The sequence below is a fragment of the Poecilia latipinna genome, unplaced genomic scaffold, assembly GCF_001443285.1.
Source record: "Poecilia latipinna isolate Pla-1442-1.1 unplaced genomic scaffold, P_latipinna-1.0 Scaffold137, whole genome shotgun sequence".
NCBI classification, from domain to species: domain Eukaryota; kingdom Metazoa; phylum Chordata; class Actinopteri; order Cyprinodontiformes; family Poeciliidae; genus Poecilia; species Poecilia latipinna.
This window is the reverse complement of record NW_015112753.1, coordinates 168,012-190,502: the sequence shown is the minus strand read 5'-3', so window position 1 is coordinate 190,502 and position 22,491 is coordinate 168,012. Positions and strand designations below refer to the sequence as shown.

General features: G+C 38.6%; 1 protein-coding gene across 2 annotated transcripts in view; it reads left to right on the top strand.

Moving 5' to 3' along the window:
- The first annotated feature begins 1,945 nt into the window (after positions 1 to 1,945).
- LOC106945279 (poly [ADP-ribose] polymerase 12) overlaps positions 1,946 to 22,491 on the top strand; it is a 25,642-nt gene continuing 5,096 nt past the window's right edge. Inside the window, exons 1-12 of one of the 2 annotated variants that reach the window (XM_015028842.1) lie at positions 1,946 to 2,751; positions 4,665 to 4,800; positions 4,912 to 5,923; positions 6,012 to 6,062; positions 6,150 to 6,276; positions 7,669 to 7,834; positions 9,166 to 9,283; positions 9,368 to 9,464; positions 9,583 to 9,655; positions 12,724 to 12,854; positions 13,070 to 13,221; positions 13,400 to 13,727. In XM_015028842.1, the coding sequence (XP_014884328.1) occupies positions 2,483 to 2,751; positions 4,665 to 4,800; positions 4,912 to 5,923; positions 6,012 to 6,062; positions 6,150 to 6,276; positions 7,669 to 7,834; positions 9,166 to 9,283; positions 9,368 to 9,464; positions 9,583 to 9,655; positions 12,724 to 12,854; positions 13,070 to 13,221; positions 13,400 to 13,727 (2,660 nt within the window). In that variant the 5' untranslated portion in view covers positions 1,946 to 2,482. Of the gene's footprint in view, positions 2,752 to 4,664; positions 4,801 to 4,911; positions 5,924 to 6,011; positions 6,063 to 6,149; positions 6,277 to 7,668; positions 7,835 to 9,165; positions 9,284 to 9,367; positions 9,465 to 9,582; positions 9,656 to 12,723; positions 12,855 to 13,069; positions 13,222 to 13,399; positions 16,129 to 22,491 lie in introns of those variants that run through there. The other variant, XM_015028841.1, reaches the window with a different exon arrangement.

Genomic DNA, 22,491 nt, shown 5'->3' with positions numbered 1-22,491 from the left:
ATGATGTAAAGATAGTTTTTAGCATTATAGTAGACCCACGGTACTCACAGGCCCTGACAAACAGCTAAATACTACGAATACTTGAGATCCTCCTCTAAAAGCACTTACATGTAGCTAACTTTGATATGCTATAATGTTATTCCCTCATCAAAGTCATACCTGGAGTGTTGCCTTGATTCTTTCATGCATGTTTGAGAAATCCTTAAATCTCCATGGCAACCATTTAGCTGTGCAAAACGCCTGGGTGGACCTAGCTCCGCACAATGGAAACCATCTTTACTCTACCGCAGAAGGGGACACTGTCTTATGTTTGATCCTGAAGATACCAAAATAAAAGCTGCTCCTGGATCGATTGCTCTGCAAACACCAACCAATAGTGTGGTAAGTAGGGTTACGACTTGGCACTTTCCCAAGTTGCAATTTATTTTGAATATTTGATGTAATCTCTATGAAAAAATTCCACAAATTTGCAGGTTTTCACTAATAACCTTTTGGACTTGTGTGCCACTGAAAAATGTGCAAAAACTTTTTTTTTTCTGGCTGGTCAGTTTCACACCTAACAAGCAATGTAAAGGGAAGAACACTTCATTGATGTAACTTGCTGTCCCTCTGACAGTATGGAGGAACAACTTCAAATCAGAAACGCACATTATATTTGGTGAATGGACTGAACTTTCAAAAAGCTTTTCCAATCATTTTGACCACTCAAAGCACTTTACAGAGTCACGTTAACCCATTCGCACACACTGATATTCATATCGGTAGATTTGGGGGTTAAGTGCCTGAAATGTGGCAGGAGGAAGCTGGAATCAAACCTACAACCTTCCCATCACAAGATGACTACTCTACCCACAGAGCCACTGTCACCATAAAAATGAAGAATTTTATGATGTTGTTGTCAGACATCATTGATATTAAAAAGGGGTGAGATAAAGGATGAACATATAAATAAACGAATGGACTGCTGTACTCCATCATCTCCATTGGGTGTCGCCACTGTGAATTTTTTCCCCCACAATACATCAGGGCAGGTCTTTGTATTGAATTTAACCTGTCCATTTTTAATTTTTTTACAGTTGTATTTTAAATGCAATAAATGTTCTTTATGGTGATAACAGCATGATGCAGTCCAGCAGTTCAAAGAGCAACAACCACACGAAAATATTCATAAATATTTTTTCAAACGTCACTTACACTATGTTGGAGAAACCTAACACATCAAACAGGTTGTACGAGGTACGACACTTTTTACAAATTATTTACAAAAGTCCAAAAGGAGAACCAGTAAACAACGTTTACTCACTACTTGGCTTGTGCTGCATCATTAAATGGCAGACTACTAACCATTCCAAGGTCTGGATATTTCTGTTTGTTTTACAGTGGTTTTAACAAGATATGAAAATATGTTTCTGTGACAGAAAATGACTTCTTAAGGCTGAAAAAACTTTCCTCTGACTCTCCATCCCACTCAAAACAACATCCCACAGTGTTTCCATTTTACTGTTAAGATGTTTCTCACATGTTTTGGTTTAGTGAGACAAAAATCTTTTTTAAAACAACATTTCTTGTTATTATGTGTTTTATATCTCGTCTGAATTAGAAGGTTTCTTGTTTTAAGATACCCTTCCTGTTTTTATTTCCTAACTCTGGCAGTTAAATGCTTCCATAGTATTTACTTATAAAGTACGTTCTGTTGCACTGGGTTTTATTTGAACATATCAGTATAAAAAATCTCAATATACATAACACTGTTTGTGTAAATAAACAACAAAACAAAACCAAAAAACATGAATCCCAGAAAGTACATTGACATTTGTGGTTTTAACACAACAAAATCCACTGTGAATAATGGTTCACAACATTTAAAATAGAGTCGAAATGACCCTATTTGAAGAAAACTGTGAAGTCTCAATAAAAGTTATCACTAGTTTCTTAAAACAAACATATTTCAGTTCAGGAACTCAATTTTGTGCACAGAAACAATAGAAAGCTTCTTTAAAAATGAAACTCTCACTAGATCCATGAGTTTTATCATTACAAAAAAAAAAGAAAAAAAAAGAACAGGAAAAATCTAAGCAAAATTCAATTCAAAAGCACAGCTGGATGTATTTAGGATGGAATGAGGTCAGTATTATCTGGCACTGAGGGAGATTGGAAAATAGGAGATTCTGGTAGGAAATGTTTCTTTTAAGGCTAAAGACGAAGGACATTTCGTCGTCTTTAACTCTTCCGACTCCACAGTTTACTTTTAAAGCACAGGAAAACTCTTGAAACAAAAGGGCCTTGAAAGGTTGTGAAAATGCTACACAATGACGCCCTCAAGTGGCAAACTGCAGTACTACCTTAAAAAAAGAGTTAAGTTTCGGTTTCCAATCAGCAGAAACGACACCGACCATTTCCTTCTCCTCTTGGACCGAGCGGCTTCTCGACCACAGCTGCTGTCGCCTCTTGCCTTCAGGGCGGAAGCGCTCCTGAAGGAGCCATGGAGGCTGAAATATTAAAGTTCATCTGCGCTAATCAAGGAGCAGCTGATGCCGAAGAGTTGATGTACAACCTTTTCCCAGGGGAGTCCACGACTGAGGTGATTTCCAACCAAAGCAAGTTTGCCTTGTGTTCCAGCAATGGGCAACAGAGAGTGGTGGCCAGGACCAGCCTGAGACTGTGCAGGAAGAAAGGCTGTCCGGGGACGTGCGAGGGGCTACACATGTGTAAAAACTTCCTCTTCTCCGGCTCCTGTCACTTCCTACAAAGGTAAATAACTTGGTGACGTTCGGGTTGCTTTAAAGGGAAACGAGATGGTTGTCACGTCTTTACTTATTCAGTTAAAACTAGAGCTGTCAAAGCTAACTAAACGGCGTTGTCCGAGTTATTAGTTTGCCTGGTCAAAGGCCTTATCAACCGCGGTGCGTTCAAGTGTTGGGGTAAAAGATAAGATGTGGTAAAAGACTAACGAGTAAACGGAAAAACATCAGAAAATTGCATTATGACCTTATAATTCAAGTAGAGTTTTGAAATGACGTGTTTGACTGTGATTTCTTTCTCAAAGTTAACAGTGACGTCTTGCGCAAGTGTTTTATTTTTCTACAGTCGAAGCTAGCTTTACCTGCTCCTACTGTGACAAAGAAGTATCGTTAAAGTCGAGGCGTGTTTTGGATCTAATCAAACCAGTAAGGGAAAAACAAGTAATCATTTTATCTTATCTTTTTTTATATAGTGTAACACCATTTATATAATCAAAAATATAAATGAGCTTGACATTTTGAATTTCCTTTATTTATTGAAAATATGAACTTAACGGCACAAAAAATTGAAGTTGATCGGATTTTTCTTATTCTGGCATTTTATCTTACTAGCAAAATTTATTCATCACCAGTGACATCACTGCCCATAAACAGTTGCCACAATTAACTAAAGCCTATTCAAAATTAAAATGAGGTGTGTTGGTAAAATTAATAAACAAACTAATTCAGGAAAACAACTTTTAAACATGCAAGTCAAAAAATTAAGAAATCAGTTGCATCGTAAAACCCACAATTCTAAAAGGTAAAAGTGACTTTAGTTTACATTAAACATGTGTAAAGTTATGACCCAAAACATAAATGTTAATGTCAACAATTTTGCATGGGTTTTAATACAATCACCACACAAATTTCACAATATGTTCTTTTATAGTTTACCTTCTTTTAGTTTTTTTTTATTCAGTCAAAATTCAAGTATGTCATTGTTTAAAGTAGTATTTTTTTCCCCTTCAAAAGCAAGAGCAGAAAATAATGTGGAATAATAATTCAGTTCCTCCTTCAAGATGTATGAAGAAGTTCCTTGCTTCTCTAAAGTGCTGTGTGTTGTGAAAAAGCAAACCCATAACAAGAAATGCAGATACAGTATCAGTAATTTGAGCACAGATGAAATAAAATAAATACATTAACCAATAGACAATTTATGTTAAGTAATATCCCAACAACCTGTGTCTAACAAGGAAAGGCGAGTTTATTAGTATTCAACATAAATGGAAAGAAATATTAAATGGCATGCTTAGGCATAATAGATATTATGACAATGCTGACATAACGCAACTGTTGTACATAGGTGTGATTTAATTTAGGTATTTATAAATCCCATCATCTCAGATTGGTTTGACAGATGTTGAATGAAAGAGGCCCGTTAATAGAGCCTTGAGGAACCCCATAAGTGATATTTCTTTACTCAGCTTTAGGATTATGAACATAAACAAAATGCTTCCGGTTTGTCAAAAAGGACGTGAACCAGTTCAGAACAGTACCAGACAATCCTACATTTCCAGTTGACATATCTTCAACTTGTCAGACAGATAATTTGCCTCGAGAATTTTTAGTAATCGAGGTACCAGAGTTATTTGAGGAACCATTTCACCCCAAAACGTAGGAATGTGGAGTTTTTAACTGAAGCACAAAAAGTGTCGTGGTCACTTTTTGTGTTACCATGAGGTTAGAGACATTTATAGAACCTAAACAATATTGGTTATCAGCCATTACAGTAATATTAATATTGGTTAAAGTTATTGGCCAAAATGTTTGTAACAGTGCATCCTTACTGGGAGTCATGCAGCGTGTACAAAAATTGCTTTAAAATTGATAAACACGTCTTTTTAAATTGGTCATGAATCTTTATGTATTCTTCCCCAACAGAAAAGGCTGCAGTTTCCCCCACGTTTTGAACTCTGACTACAACCAAAGGCTGCTGATAGAACATGAGCTGGAGGGCCTGAGCAGGGCGGAGCTGTGTACGCTGCTGCTGCAGAGCGACAACTCCATGCTGCCTGCTGTAAGTCCACCAACGTTTTTACATTCTCACCTCTTGAAGTTTCACATCAGAAACAACAACGATTACACTCGATCGCACCGTATTTGACCGTTTTCTTCTGTTTTCCCCCAGATATGTCATGATTACAATAACGGTGATGGAGTATTTGGCCGGTGTACGAGCGGCGTAGATTGTGAAAGACTCCACATCTGCCAGAAGTACCTGACCCAAAGCTGCAGCTGCTCCAGAGCCCACGACTTTACTGCTTTTCAGCCAAAGAAGGTCCTGCACGATAAGATGGTGCCCGACGACATGCTCCGCTCATTGAAGTCCGTTTACGCAAATCGAGAAGCGTTGAGGTACTATGACAGAGGCGGAGCTGGTAGGGGTCACAGGGGCAACGACGGCTCCAACCATGGGCCAAATTCAGGTCGCAGGCCGGGCAACAGAGGGAGAGGTGGAAATAGGGGCAACCGGGGGCCCAGAGGTAGAGGTATGAGGGGCAGCAGGGGGAACAGAGGAAACTCCAGACAGCAAGAAACAGCCACCCATAGTGACCTCGTGGGAGACCTTGATTGGTGGGCTACGGTCACTGGACAAGGATGTTTTGAAACCAAGAGTGAGCAAGGAGATTTCTGGTCATCTAGCAGTGACGTCTCTGGTGCTGGCTGCGATTTCGATTCAAGAAGTGACTGTGGTTTGAGTACAGAGCAGAGGCAGTGGAACCGAGGGAGAGGGAGAGGGAGAACCATCTACAGGGGGTTCAGAGGAACCAGGGGAAGCAGAGGGGGCCGCGGAAATGCAGGTAACGACATCACGCAGCTACGAAGCACTTCCTTTGGTGACATCTGGGGTGAGTTCAGTGGCTTGAACCTGTGCAGCCAAAGCAAGAGTCCCCCGCCAAGTTTTAATTCGTCAAACAGTGACGTCTCTGCCGCCGCTGACGACTCCGAGGCGAGCAGCAATATGAGGAAAAAGCGCAGTCGAAGTCGCAATCGGACTTCAGCGAATAAAGGGAGAGGCGGCAACCAACCAGGGCTCCGAAGAACGTCTGCCGTCGATGAAATGATTGGTGCAGCTGGTGGCCAAGAGGGAAATGGAGCAGATGACCAGAAAGGCAGACAAAAAAACAAACCTGTCAAAGGTAAATACACAAACCATAGAATAGGGAAAAATAATGTCTCAAAGAGCTAGGCCGAAGTTAATTTAGTTTTTTATTTTATTTTTACTAGATAAAACTGAGATATGCATGTACTTCATTAAAGGCTACTGCAAGCATGATGGTAAGTTACTGCCCATCATTCCACATGGTACCTGCTTCCTGTCCTTGTTTTGCCTCAGATGTTCTCATTCATGGTTGTTTTTTTCAGACAAATGTTTTAAAGCTCACGACAAGATGCCGTACAGATGGCAGGTCCAGGAAGGAGGCCAGTGGAACGCCTTGCCTGATAACGAGGCAATTGAAAAGGAATACTGCGATCCCAGCAACACGTACAGGTATTCTGCTCTATCGGGCATAAACCACCTTCTCAGCTGTTGCAGAAAGGAAAAAAATTGCTGTTTTTATTTGGTTTCATGCAAGTTTCTTGACAAATCATCGTTTTTAAGTCTGTAACTATATCTTACAATATGACAATGCCGTGATATTTCTCGATAAAGTGAAGTCTGTGTCAGCATGTGACTTCTCTTGGTGAATTAAATTTAAGCTGATGCTATGAGCCCCAAATCATAGTTTTAGTGGTTTCAGCTTCACATCCTGTTTGAGACTATTATTTAGCAGTAAGAGACAAAGAAGCTCTCCAGTTGACCTGTTGTTTTGATAATCGCCTAGCAAAGTTCTTTTATTGGATTGACTACATGTTACAAGTTACTAAAGCATTTAAGAAGCCTTTGCCTTCCATAAATCATTGCTATGACAATATTTTGATTCCTTGGTAGAGTGGAAAAAACTGGTAAACAGCTAGCTGCTAACGTTTTTAAAGTTATCTATGGAGCTTCTTGTTTGCTTGACTCCAAAAAGAAAATGTTTCTGTTCAAAGAATCTGAACTTTATTCTATTGATGAAGTCTAAAAACACCTACATTTTCTTCATTATTTTATGATCTTTTTATGAAAACACTCAAAAAATACATTTTTCTAAAACAAGCAAGGTATAAACTAGTAACATCAGTGCTGGAATTATCTGCAGTGATTAAACATTATTTAATACACAGTTTGGGGATTCCTGGTTCTCCCAAGTTGTACCATCCCCGCAAGCCAGCAATTTCAAAATAACATCAGAGCTGCATATAAAACAGCATTCACTCTCTTTTTTAATAAGAGGTTAGATACTTTATTGTCCAATTTGGAACATTTTTCTTTGTGTGGGAAAATGTTACTATCCATTTCTGTGACTTTATTAACTAAAAATAAAACTTTCTCCGTCCAAACATGGTAGAAAAATTACATAGCCCTGGTGGGCAGCCATATTGAATTCTAAGGCCAGGGTCAGTCATTGAGTAGTTATTATTGTTGTTGTCAGTTATTTATTTATGTATTTATGGTGGCCCAAAAGGATCAACAAAATGCAAAAGCCACAATTTGACAACAAAAACCACAGCAGAAGCTATGCTAAAAAGGAATTCATGCTAAATTAATAGTTATGCTAAACCAAAAGGCATGCTAAAATGGAATTTATGCTGAACCATTAGTTATGCTAAAATTGTAGTTATGCTTTAGCATAACTACAATTTAGCATGGTATGTGAAATATTATGTTTTGCACAACTATTATTTGGAAAAGGATTGCAGCATTTAAAATAAATATGGACAAATGCGCTCAAAATATAAAACTAATATAAAATGTGTGCATTTCCTCTAAATTCACTAAAGCATTGCTTTGTGTTTGCAGCAGCGGCAGTCCGCCTGTTCATTTTGACACCATGACTCGAGGAGGGAACAAAGTGCGGCGGCTCACTACGGTGAACTCTTTGGTTGAGCCGACCTTCATTCACACCACAGAGTGGCTCTGGTACTGGCAGGACGAGTTTGGAAAGTGGAACCTGTACGGTTCAGATGTGAGTACATGAAGTCCTAGTGTAACATCTAAACACATTTTGTGCTCAAAATTAGAATTGAGAAAAGTTAGTTTTGAAAGTATCCATGCTTGTCAGTTCAGTCATAAAAAACGCATAGCTACTTTCAAAAAAGGAAAAGCATCCGCCAAATGCAAAAGTAAAGGTCTTGGCAGTTTGCTGGTCTGGAGGATGTAGGTGGGTTAACACAACACTGGGGTGGCAACATAACAGCAGTAACCATACAGAAGCAAATGTTGCCACGCAACAATATAGGAAGTATTATTACAAATCATAATTCATTGTTCTCAGTCAGCATAAATTGTTCACAAGTAGGAAAACATTTTACCTCTCATCCAACCCAAAGCTCAGAGCTTGGAGGATCCCTGAGAAACTGCAAGAACCCATATATCTGCCTGAGTTAGCATCTTAAATGTTAAAGTTCATGATGGTAAGTTTTAAAAATATTGAATAGATATGGTTTGTTTGGGAGAGTTGCTTGAAGAGCAAACAAACTAGAAGCAGTCAAGGCTAAGGTTTGCATCTGAATCAGTCACAAGACTTGGGGGACAACAAGCAACTAGAGTCATTGTTTTTTAATGTTGGTCAAACTCCTGAACTCACTAAATGAAATCAATAACACCAAAAAAATGTTAAATGTAGCTGATTTAACTGTGAGCCCCAGGAATACTGCAGATCAGTCCTAATGTCCGAGAACTTATGTTCATGTTGAGGACACATGACCTAATCAAAGTTTATAGTCTCTGCCCTCAGCAATGCCACGTCATAAAAACATGAACAGCACTTCCTACACGTATATCTGGTTTGGCCAACAGCAGATAAACAAGGAAAAAGCCAATGTGTCAGCAGAGTGCGTATTGACGATACGCACAGTGACACGTTGACTCGGCAAGTAGAGCCAGCTGAGGTGATCCAGGCTAAAAATGGCCAGTGCTGGTGCTTTCAGGGACAGGGAAAAAAAATCACAAAGTACATGATTCCTGTCACTGCAAACCTTTTGAGTAATCAGCAGAATTAATCTCATATAGAATTCCTTGCCACTATTTTTGACTTAACTGATAATATGTCCTTCTTTTTAAACATAGGTGCACATCAGTCATTTCCTGTATTAATTTACAAATTACATCTAAAACAATTATTTGTATACACCTCTATAAACTGCCTTAAAAAAACAAATGATCTAATTGGCTAGAAAAGTCCATCTTTACATTAGTCTGTATTAATCCAGTTTTATGTAATCATGGAATTAAATGAAGCCGATGTTGGTGGAGAAGATCAGGGCTAATATGATTCTCACAAACATTGTGTTGCAGAACGCTGGAAGGAAATCATCAGACATCAGAAGTGAAACTCTGGAGCAGAAGTTTCTGGACAATGAGAGCGAAGTGGAGTTCTCTGCTGGCTCCCAGTCTTATTCTCTTAGTTTCCAGGGTAAAACACAAAACTTTGACATTTTAAATGGGTTCAAACAACAAATAAATACAACCTCAATTAATATGCCTTTATTCCCTTCAGACATGATTCAAACAAATAGGCATTATGGTACTAAGAGGCTTGTGAGCAGACGTCCTCTGTTCGTCTCTGCCGCTGATGTCCGAACCAAGAAAGTGAGGTAGGTTGAGGAAAAGCAGTGTTCTTCATCAGTCCTCTTGTTCTGAATGTGCTCTCCATGTTTTAAAATGGTTCAACTAAGTCAACATGAAACTCATCCTCACCATCTATCCCTGCAGAAGGCCTGCAGGAAGCTCTTCTCCTGTGCCAGACCACTGGGACAAGACGCAGATCCCTCCAACAGGATTCTCGGTATAATAAACTCACAGGGTTTGGGTTTCTTGCCTCTCCACTCTGACTTGTGGGAAATGGGATTAGGTGAACGTTTTCTTTTTTCAAGATTGAGGTACAGTGGTGTAGAGGGCCAAATTATCTTCCTTGAGTCTTTAAAAAAGTCAGTCATAACAATAGCTTACCTCACTAAGATAAGGGTTCTCAAAAGTAAGAGTCAAAATCAGCACAATAATCTAAGCTAAAACTTGGGTGGCATTAGTGACATTTAAGCCACTTTGTTTTACAAGTTGTTACCATTTCCATAACCTGATAAAAACCAGCTCCTTGTTCAACACTTTGCTTTGTCCAGAAGGTCGTGGCTATTGAGAAACAATTGCATCCTGGAGATGTTGACTCTGTTGAGGTTTTAAATTGTACGACACCGCTAACGTTTGTCCATGACATATGTAATGCTCCAGTTCAATGATATGAATCTAATTGGAAATTCCCTGCACTGTAAACCGTCATCCTCCACTGTGAAGAGAGAAGTGCCAATCCAAACAAGATGGCTGTTAATGTTAATTCAATATTTGTAAATGTGGGCAACACGGACTGAACAACTTTGTTCACTTCCTCCGCTGCCATCACTAAAACTACAGGCAGAATACGTTTCTGAAGCAGTGCAGAAAATCTATGTCATCTTTCAGAGATCCTCATTCTGCTCGCTGATTGGTCCAGTACAAATTCTACCAGAGAAATTCAGCTCAGTGGGAGAAATCCCAGACAGAATACTGACAGGAGATGAGAATTGTGCAGGAAGGCCAGGCTATCATTTCCTGCTCTCTTAATGAAGCATCTGTGGTTTGGATCCAGTTTCAGAAAGGTGTGTTGTAGATGGTCTGATTACACAAAACGCATTGGAATTTCTAGTAAAAAAAATAATAAGATTATTGTGAAATATTTGACATATTTTACTTGCAATTCATGATTCAATTTAATGCAATAATCGTGTAAGTGATTCAGAACTGGTAAATGAGAATTTTGTGCATCCATCCAAATTTCTTCTAATGTTACCAACACTCTTTAGCAACACCAGAATTGAGCATAAGAGGATGAAAGTAACAAGGAACGTTGGTGAAGAAGGCATCAGATTCTCCAACGGTAGCGCTTTTTGAGACACAGAGTTCACATTGAATATCAAATACACAACAGTGGTAGTTGTGATGCAGGACATGAAGCAACTGTGACACATTCCTGAAGAGGGCAGGAATATCTGAGAAGGTTTTTGCTGTGTAAATAGTCTGATGTTCTGAAATCTACAAATAAATGAAGTACATTTTTCATATAATCTTGTTTGTGATTTGAAACACAACTCTTATGTTTTTACAATATGCATTGGCAATGTAGTGGGACTTAGTTGAAGGGACCGTTTGTTATGATTTTATTTAGAATCTGCTATCTGTGTGCATGAAAGCGCATTACTTTGTTTAGGAACACTAGTCTGATTGTATTAGTCTATGCGGTGAGATGTTCCTACTGGTTTTAGGAACTTGTTAGGTTTTTCTTTATCTGGACCTAGAGCTCACTGTGAGCGTCATCCATTGCTACTTTCATTCTGTACTTTAAACAAACTATCGGTTTAATTGTTTACTTTTACTTTAGCCAAAGCATTTTACATTGACTGTATGAGCAAAAATAAAAACAATTCTTTCCACTGTTCACAGCTGTTTTGTTCCTAAAAAAAAAAAAAGGCTAATAAGAAGCAACTAAAGCCATAGAGATAGAAACCTGCACCATCTCCATATCATTAGTGCTATTTGCTTTGTGACTCCAGTGCAACGATGGATTTGATGGCCAGTGCAAACAGAACAGAGATATGAGTCGATATAAAGTTGAAGTGATGACTGGGATTACAGAAGATTTCAGAAATGCATTGAATGCAGCACAACTTAGCATAAAATGTATCTGTGCTTTTTCTTTTGTTCTGTATCAAATTATATATACATTTACTATTTTGACACAGAAAACGTCAAAGCAAACAAAATGCTTTTCTTTTTATAAACTTGCATCTATAAAAGAGGTGTGACAGTGTCATTTTATGTTTTTGCTGTATATCTTACAAAGCTAGACTGTTGTTTTGGTAAATAAAATAGATTTGTGTCATATTTGTGACTTGTTTTTGTTTTCTGTAATATAAATCTTTATCCAGCATCCTATCAGAATAGGGATTCCACATTTGGTATCTCCATTTGCCTACAGTAAAATGGTGTGTTTGTGGCCTCAATAAGGAATGGTCAGGTTGTCAAGTGTGTGAATTACAATGTTTTCACATTATGTGTGTGCAGTACTTTTTACCACAATAATATTCTTTGATCTCATGCAGCACTATGCAAACGTAGTCTGCACTGATGAAGGTTCTCTGAACTCAAGATCCTGGATGCTTGAAAATGACAGCATGACTACTTTGATTCGTTTGGTTAATATTTATTTAAAACAACTTGGCACTCAAAGGATATTAAAATTGAATTTCCAGAAGGCCAAAGCAGAAGCAAACTCAGTCCTGACTCTGTTGAACACTGTTTCACACCCTTGATCTGAATATACATGCACTTCTCATATTAAGAACTTCAGAACTTTCTGATGTACGTGAAAGGTATGACCAGACTTTGTTCCTAAAAGTCCACTTGATTTTCTTAAGTTTGAACTTGCACAATATATGTTCCATGTGCTAACACGCATGGTAAGAAGATAAATTGTGGCAGGAGTTTTAAACAAAGTAGACTGAAGTCAAAATTTTGCAAAAAAGAAAATGTTACCTAGATGTGGAAGTACATGACGGTTCACACTTTTACAATACTATGCAAATACTGTTAAAAGACTTTTTTCCTTTGCTAGAAGGAGATTCCACATAGTTTTTAAATTCTGTTTCGTCTTGATTTGCTTTTTGCATTTGTGGCTTTAGACGATCCTATTTCTGCTCTGACCTCTGTACACCTTCTATGTTAATCATATTGACTTAAAGTTGGCTAATATATCTACTTCATCCAAAGATTTGAACTTGTCCTGGTGACTGCCACTGTGAACTTTCCTGCTTCTGTGTATTGTAGAGAGTTGCCGTCCCGCTCACTTCGGATGAATTTCAAAAGCTTGAAGCACTTTTTCGAACAACCTTGAGAGGCTTCGATATTATCAAGATAGAGAGGATTCAGAACAAGGCGCTCTGGGAAGTCTTTCAGTGGTATGTATGCTATGGACCAAGTTAAAAACTGGGGTGGTTTTGTACTGATGTTTTTTTTTTGTTTTTTTTTAAAGGAACCTTTTAATACTTATCCTCTAGTAACTACATTATATCAACATTTAGCTTTGAGGTGAAGCTCGGCAACATTAGCTTAGTATGTTAGATCTGTAAACATGTTTTTAAAGGACATTCCTTTGCAACATTTCTACCTAAAGGCAAAAGACTCAGATGAAGAACAACAACAGAGGACGTGAGGTGGAAGAAAAGCAACTTTTTCATGGGACTGACTCGAAACACATCGACGCCATTTGTCTCAACAACTTTGACTGGAGGATCTGTGGAGTTAATGGAACAGCTTATGGCAAAGGTGGGTTAAAGATGATGGTTCAGGGCATCTACAGTGCCCTAAAAAAATTTTACACATGACATTTTAGAGTGTCTGGGAATTTTTATATTAGTGGAAGGTTGACGTGATACTGTCTGACCAGAGAAGATGCCATTAAAATATATTCTCTTCTCACTTATCTTTTTGCTTCCAATCACAGGAAGCTACTTTGCTCGGGACGCTAAATACTCCCACAGCTACACTGGTGACTCTGATGTCAAAACCATGTTTGTGTCTCGAGTCCTGGTGGGGAGCTACACAAGAGGGGACTCCAGCTACGTCCGACCTCCGTCCAAAGACGGTGGAGACATAAACTTCTACGACAGCTGTGTCAACGACATCGCAAATCCTTCCATTTTTGTTGTCTTTGAGAAGCACCAGATCTATCCTGAGTACCTGCTGAGTTACAAGACCACACACCCACTAGTTGACAGACTTAGTAGTACATCAGCACAGCAACCAAAACCAGTTATTGCCCCTAAGCCGCCGGTGTATCAACCCAATACGGCATCGAAACAAACCATCTCTTCATCACATCAATACGGTGCGGCATCATATCTAACCAGTTCATCATTGTATCCATCCACTATGGCGTCGAATCAAACCATCTCTTCATCATATCAACCCACCACAGTGTCAAAACAAACCAGTTCATCGTCATATCAACCCACTACCGCGTCGAATCAAACCATCTCTTCATCATATCAACCCAGTGCGACGCTAACCCGTTCATCATCGTATCAACCCAGTACAACCTCTTCACTGTACCAAACCAGATATGATTCCCAACGCACCTTGTCTTCCCCACCGTCCCCCTCAAAGCCGACCAAAAAAAATGATTCCTGTGTTATAGCCTAAGCACAGCTATGAAATGGAAAAAGGTCGTAACGGATAAGAGAGTTCAGTGAAGTTTTTTTATTTAAACATTAGCACAAAAAAATATGTCAGATCAGAAGGGGAAATGATAGTTTTTGATAAGCTTAAAAAATATTCCACCCATATGTAGGAAATAATCCAAAAACAGAAGGATAAATAGAAATGCATGCAAAGGCAAAGTTGACAGTTTAATGGAAATATTTGAAATGTTTTCATTTTAAATGACCTATTGCAGTGATTTTTCATTTAGTGCTTTAGTTTTCATTGACAGGCCAACTCAGAGAAACGGCAGTGTTTTCTTTAGGCAGTAAGTCGTATTTAAATGATTCTGTTAGCTGACGCTCACAGCCACAGAAGGCTGGACTGCCGGTCTTTAATTGTGACATATAATTTGTACGTGAAGGGCATCCATCCATCAGTCCCACAAAAACACAACTAACTGTCACCACTGGTGTTTGCATTTCAACTCCAGTGGGCTATTTAAGGCTAAACAGTGAATTCAAGAGTGATATAGCGATGGAATCTCATCCAGTCGACTCCAAAGCTATTTGAGGTTTCTAAAAAGATGCTCATGAAGACATCTTTTTTTGTTTTTTTACACATTTTTATCCGGACAAAAACACTACAAATAGGCTACATTACCAATACCAAAGTTGTATATGGCGCTGTAATGCTGCTGCGATAAAACAAATGTAGCAGTAAACACCAGAAGGCGACATGGACCAAGCGCATAAAGTTTGCGCCATGGAGCTATTCCAATCGATTTGAAAACATTTCGTTTTGGATTGCTACATAATAAACACAAGAGTGGCATTTCACAATGTTTTTCATTCTGATGGGTGTTTCTAGATGTTAATAATCCATTCCTTTGTGGACAAAAAGCTGAAACAAGAACGAAAGCAGAGCATTCTCAAAGCTCGTTCCCGCGTGAACGACAACCACCAACGATTTTTCTTTGAGAAAATGGACTCTTACTACTTTAATGTAGGAGGAGCACCTAATGAATCAGATCAGACAAGTCCAGAATTCTTGCACTGATTTGACTGAGACACACCAGGAACAACAAGGTGGTTTCTAACCGCCCTAACTTAGCACGTTTAATACTGTACGTCATGTATTCAGGGAGCAGATAGCCGCATCACATTAACAATATCAATGGTTGGTGTGGTGTGTAGTATTGATAGACACTACATTGATCTGTCATCAGCCACTGCTTATTAACCGATAAAAACTTTTATTTTTCTTTTAAATTATCTTCTAGCAGCCACTAGAGGGTGATAAAACCACGTGTCTTTTTAAAAAATACCAAACATTAATTTGTCTGATTCAAGGTGGGACAAATTAATGATTTGGCACGATAAGTTTAAAATGAAAGGAGAGAATCGCTCAGGTGTTTCTGCCAAATGTTGTGTTGCTGTTACACTAATCATTTAAATGCTTTTAGATGTGAATAAACTGCAAAACAAAACAAAAATGTAAACTTTAAAGTTCTTCCCTAGAGCAGTTTCTCTACATGTTGAACAATACATTCCATCAGATGTTGATTAGGTTATTGAAATGAGACCGAGCTCCGAAAAAGGAATCGGTGTGCTCATCAGCGCCTCCTGTGGCATGACACATTATTGCACTCATTCAATCATTCAATATACCCAATTGCGGAGATTCTTTTTCCACATTGAGAACTCCCCTCTCCCCATGCCCCTCCAGCCCCCCAAGTAAAAAGTGCTCCGTTAAGAGCCCTGTTAACTTACAGCATCTGTTTTTATTCCAAACTTATTTTTTGCTATTTCTTAGCTGTGAAGTTTTTATTGGCTCTCTAAATCTTCTAATTGTTGTTGGTGTATTTTTTTTTCATATTCATTTTGTTAATTTTAATAAAATTATATGAAAGCGGAACAATAAATGTTAAGCCAAAGTTGCCTTTCATAAGCCAGTAAATTCATCTGTTCCTCTTAAAAATCAAAATTGTAATTATGTGATTGTGTCTTATCAAAATAAAGTTTTCTATTACCAGCTGCTTGCTTCTGAGTTTCCATATTCACCAACAAACTTGAGGATGAGAGGAACCAGAACTGGTGGGTGAATGTACAGGTATAAACACCTCTGGAGTGTTTTCACATCATAACAAACGTCTGTGTATTTTATTGGGTTTTTTTATGTGACACACCAACACAAGGTAGCCATTAGTTTTGAAGTTGAAGGAAAAGCTATATATTCCTTACGATGAGCAGCAGTACTACGTCAGTGTGGAAATGACTATTTCGAAGAGACAATCACAAACATCACGAGCTGGTTTCGTCAGATCTTGATAACTATCAATGTTTCTTATAAAGACGACTTTGTTGTAATTCTACGACTGCTAATATTGTATCTTTATTTCACTAACTATTCTTGTCATGACAAAAATCTCTTAGTCTGGCCAGCATTCATGACAGGCAATATCAAAAATGAAGAAAAATATTTGGCCTCAAAGAGAATAACTAAAATCAACAATTATTGGTTCACAATTATTGGATACAGACACAATGAAAAGCTCCTTTTAAAAACATTCCTCACAACGTCTGAGTTTTTTTCTAAACAATAGAGGGAGGGAGTTATAAACATCATTTTCTCCTTTTTAGCTTAAAGAAGTATGAAACAATATGATACTCTGTGACTGGATAATTTCCACTTTATATTTTTTGCTATCCCTATATCTTGTCCACATAATTCTCTTTTGAAGCACAGGATCGCTTTCTCGAAACCTTGAATCCCTGTAAAAAATCATTCTGCACAATAACGCCCTCAAGTGGCAAACTGCAGCATTACGGAGTGACGCCTGTCTAAATATAGTTCAGTTTCGGTTTCCAAACAACACAGAGCATTTTATACTCTCCTACCAGAGTCACCCCGCAACCACAGCTGCAGTCTGGGCGAAAAGGCCATTTGAAGAGCCGCCGAGGAGCCATGGAGGCTAAAATATTAAAGTTCATCTGCGCTAATCAAGGAGCAGTTGATGCTGAAGAGTTGATGTTCAACCTTTTCCCAGGGCAGTCCACGAGCGAGGTGATTTCCAACCAAAGCAAGTTTGCCTTGTGTTCCAGCAATGGGCAACAGAGAGTGGTGGCCAGGACCAGCCTGAGACTGTGCAGGAAGAAAGGCTGCCCGGGGTCCTGCGGGGGGCTACACCTGTGTAAAAACTTTCTCTACACCGGCTCCTGTCACTTCCTACAAAGGTAAATAACTTGGTGGCCTTATGGTTGTAAACCCTTTTTTTTTTTCAAGCTATAACCATATTCAGTTAAAACGGAAGCTGTCACAGCTAACTAAACGCTACCTTTTTATTTGTTGTCTTCGTTGATTACCCATGGTGCGTTCACGTGCTGCGGAGAAAGATACCTTGATCTTGTGACGTTCGGATTTTCAGTAAGCTAATAAATAAATAAACGGACATAAGAGACATGGCATTATGATCTCAGAATTCAACTAGAATTGCGAAATACAGGCTTGAAAAGTTTTTGACAGTGATTTAAATTTAAAGTAGCAAAGTGACGTTATTCCATGGTGTTTTTCTAAAACAAAGCTAGCTCCTAATATAAGCCCAAAAATTAGAATTGGGCATAAATTCCATGTATGTTTTGGTTCTAATCACAAAAATACATCTAATCATATCCTGATGATATATATTTTGTGCATACTAAACATCATAGACATTAGTTGTAGCAATTTATATTAGCTTCAATTTCTTTTTATATTTATTTAAATATCAACTTTAATAGAAAAGACAAAATGACAAAGTGGTGAATTTTTGTAATATTCTGACTTACACCAGCAAAATACACGAATCTACTTGTATTTGAATGACCGTTGAAACAAAAATCAACTAATCATTCGTTTTTTGTTTTTCTTTGCTAGCTTCTGATAAGTCCGATAAATGACGCATAACTTGTACTGTTGACAAAATCACATTGTGTTTTACCTTTTTAGAGTTAGCATGTTTTTGTATAAGGAGCTATATTTTTTTAATGTTACCAATATTATGTAGGGTAAGTAGATGAAAAACAATGAAGCTGTTAAATTCTAAAATCTTCAGTTTACATTAAACATTTATAAAGTTAGGGCTCAAAACAAGTCTTATGACAAAATTCAACATGGGTTTTATTGCTATCAAAACGCAAATCTTATAAATGGTTCACCGTTTCATTGGCAGGAATATGTCTTAACCTCTGAATTTACTTCTAAACCGTTTTTATTCAGCCAAAATGCTCTACCTGTAAAAAACAGGAACTGAAAACATAGTGGAATAATGACTGACCCACCCACAAGGTCATATCTGCTTGTTTGAAGTTAGTCAGCCCACAGTTGTCAACGCAACTATTTTATTGCTATATTAACAAATATTTCAGACTAAAAATTCAACATCGGCCAAAACTGGAATCGGCAGGTCGGGCTTTTTAAAGATCGGAAATCCACGATCAACCAGAAAACTGCAATCGGCGGACCTTTAGTAAAAAGAAACGGTATGGTATTTCTGTAAATACAAAAATGAAATATGAGAAAACTGAGCAAAGTAAATATATGTACCAACAGATTATTGGTGTTAGGTAATATCCCAACAACTAATGTTTGAAGCCAATGTGACAAGTGTGTCACAAGGACTCATCATATTTATAACCCTGCATCCCACTGGGAATGATGCGACATTTACAAAAAAATATTTTAAAAATTCTAAAAGGATCTTACTCTTTCTTTTTTTTTTCTTGGCCCAGCTCTGCTTTCTGAACAAGAGTTTAATCTGTCATGAAAAACTGTGTATTCTTCCCCAACAGAAGAGGCTGCAGTTTCCCCCATGTTCTGAACTCTGACTACAACCAAAGGCTGCTGATAGAACATGAGCTGGAGGGCCTGAGCAGGGCGGAGCTGTGTACGCTGCTGCTGCAGAGCGACAACTCCATGCTGCCTGCTGTAAGTCCACCAACGTTTTTACATTCTCACCTCATGAAGTTTCACATCAGAAACAACAACGATTACACTTGATTGCACTGTAATTGAACATTTTCCTCTGTTTTCCTCAGATATGTTTTGATTACAATAACGGTGATGGAGTATTTGGCCGGTGTACGAGCGGCGTAGATTGTGAAAGACTCCACATCTGCCAGAAGTACCTGACCCAAAGCTGCAGCTGCTCCAGAGCCCACGACTTTTTTGCTCCTCAGCCAATAAAAAGCCTGCATAATAAGATGGTGCCCGACAGCATCATTCAGTGCTTGAAGTCCGCTTACGCAAATAGAGAAGCGTTGAGGCTCCATATGAGGGGGGGATCTGGTAGGGCTATGAGGGGAAACCCGATTGGTGCAGCTGGTGGCCAAGAGGGAAATGGAGCAGATGAGCAGAAAGGCAGACAAAAAAACAAAAATGTCAAAGGTAAATACACAAACTATAGAATGGGAAGAAATAATTCATCAAAAGAAGTGAAAAAAAAACCTAATTTTGTTGTTTTGTTGTTTTTTTTTTCATTTTTACTAGATAAAACCGAGATATGCATGTACTTCATTAAAGGCCACTGTAAGCATGATGGTACGTGATTGCCTGTCATTCCCCATAGTACCTGTTTGCTTTCCTTGTTTTGGCTCTTTAAAACATTTGTCATTTAATTTATTTTTTTTTTTCAGACAAATGTTTTAAAGCTCACGACAAGATGCCGTACAGATGGCAGGTCCAGGAAGGAGGCCAGTGGAACGCCTTGCCTGATAACGAGGCAATTGAAAAGGAATACTGCGATCCCAGCAACACGTACAGGTATTCTGCTCTAACGGACTTAAACCACCTTCTGAGCCGTCACAGAAAGAAAAAACTGAGGGCTCCATGCAGGTTTCTTGACAAATTGCCTTTTTTAAGTGTGTAAAAAAGGCTTTCTTTAACTGTGGTGTTGACTGTCTGCTAGCAAAGTCTTCTTACTGGGTTGTCAACACGTTACTAGTTACTAGATGAACTTTGTCTCTTGGGAACTTAGGTTGTGTTTGTGTTGAGAGCCGTTAGCTGTTGTGGCTAACAGTGTGTTTTTTGGTTAGCAAATGTTAGCTTTCAAACGATCGTCGGCTGCCATGCTTCTTTCTCCCTCGGTGTGGTGGCAGCTGCCATCGGTTGTCTTGGGGAACCTGTAACTACATGGTTCCTTCTGCAGAATTCTGAGCAAACCCTGATCAAGATTTATTCCTTTGATTGATCAATGCAATACAGCCACCTGGAGCTTCAGAAGCCTTTTCTTTGAATGATCGAGAATGGGAAGAGCTGCAGGGAGTAGGAAGTGTGCCGTTTGTTCTCTGCAGTGAAGCAGCACTTTGGAACTATGGCCCTGTGAAATTGTTGTGTTGTTTTCCTTATTCCATTTTATTTTTTATTTTTCCCAAATTCTACTTTTCCTATTTTTCTGAATTCCACTTTTTCCATTTTAGCTATATTTATCAACCTATGAAATGCTAATCATTTGCCAGAGATTCACATTTACTGTTTCAGTATAATAAGCTGCAGTAGCTCAACAGAACATTGATGCTTCAATCCCTCATTTCTTTTATGTTCAAAATATCCAAAATTGGTTCATGTGGTTGGTTGGTCACTAGTGGACGGTTATTATTTTTGTTGGATATTTATGTATTGTACAGTAGCCCAGAAATTTCAACATTTTTCTTTTTCGGCAGCTTACATTCCATTAAAGTTATCTTCATAATTGTTGTGGCTGGCCTGTAAAGTTAAGCAAAAGGCATATAAATATGTTTAGATTGCCTTTTTTATATTAAATAGTTTTTAGTTTTGCACAGCTTTTCTATGGGAAATAATTGTAGCATTTAAAATTTAATTTGAACAAAACCCCTCAAAATATGAAACAGACATCATCTACACTGAAGAACTCCCACAATGATGGTGATGAGTTTAACAACTATAACATTTATTGCATCTTCTGTAAATTCACTAAAGCATTGCTTTGTGTTTGCAGCAGCGGCAGTCCGCCTGTTCATTTTGACACCATGACTCGAGGAGGGAACAAAGTGCGGCGGCTCACTACGGTGAACTCTTTGGTTGAGCCGACCTTCATTCACACCACAGAGTGGCTCTGGTACTGGCAGGACGAGTTTGGAAAGTGGAACCTGTACGGTTCAGATGTGAGTACATGAAGTTTTTATATGATTTCTAAATACTTGTGTTATATCAAGATTTTGCTCATTTTGTGCTCAAAATCAGAAGGCAAAAAAAAATAAATAAAAAATCTGTTTCAGAAGTGTCCATGTCTGTTAATTTGATTCAAGAAAGCTGCAGGAAGCCCTACCTCTGGCCTTATAGGAAATACAGCAAACAAGTTGAATGAGATTCTCTGGTCAGAGCCAAAATCAAAGTATACAGAAGCTTCCTGTGTGTGTGTGGCAGAAAACTACTGCTTCACATCACCGTCCATCCCTGTGGTCAGACATGGTGGTAGCACGGCACCAATGGAAGGTCATTTTTATTGTCAGGGTCTCGTTCTAACCCAGACATCAAATTACTTGTGTTGTGAAATTTCTTGCTAGCTGTATCTTCTGATATTTTTCTCCATGTTCTGAGTCAGAACCACCAACATTGTGTTGCAGAGCGCCGGAGGGAAATCATCAGACATCAGAAGTCAAACTCTGGAGCAGAAGTTTCTGGACAATGAGAGCGAAGTGGAGTTCTCTGCTGGCTCCCAGTCTTATTCTCTTAGTTTCCAGGGTAAAACACAAAACTTTGACATTTTAAATGGGTTCAAACAACAAATAAATACAACCTCAGTTAATATGTCTTTCTTCCCTTCAGACATGATTCAAACAAATAAGCACTACCGTACTAAGAGGCTTGTGAGCAGACGTCCTCTGTTTGTGTCTGCTGCTGATGTCCGAACCAAGAAAGTGAGGTAGGTTGAGGAAAGTGACCTAAAGCAGCTTTGTGTTAGTCCTCTGCTTGTGAATGTGATCTCAATGTTTTAAAATGGTTCAACATGAAACTCATCCTCACCATCTATCCCTGCAGAAGGCCTGCAGCAATCTTTTCTCCTGTGCCAGACCACTGGGACAAGACGCAGATCCCTCCAACAGGATTCTCGGTATAATAAACTCACTACAGGATTAGGGTTAGGGTTTCCTGCCTCTCTACTCTGTGGTGGAAATGGGGTGAATTATATTCTTTTTCCAGAAAGCAAATTAAGGGTGTAAAAGTCCAAACTATCTTCCTCAAGTTTCTGTAAGACTCAGTCACCACCACTGGTTTACCCCACAATGAATGTGTGCAAAACACAGAGTTTTCTCATTTATAAAAATGAGTAACATGGGACACATAACTGGAACATTTCTGAAGAACTCGGATTCTCAGACTCGAATCTGCGATTGTGAG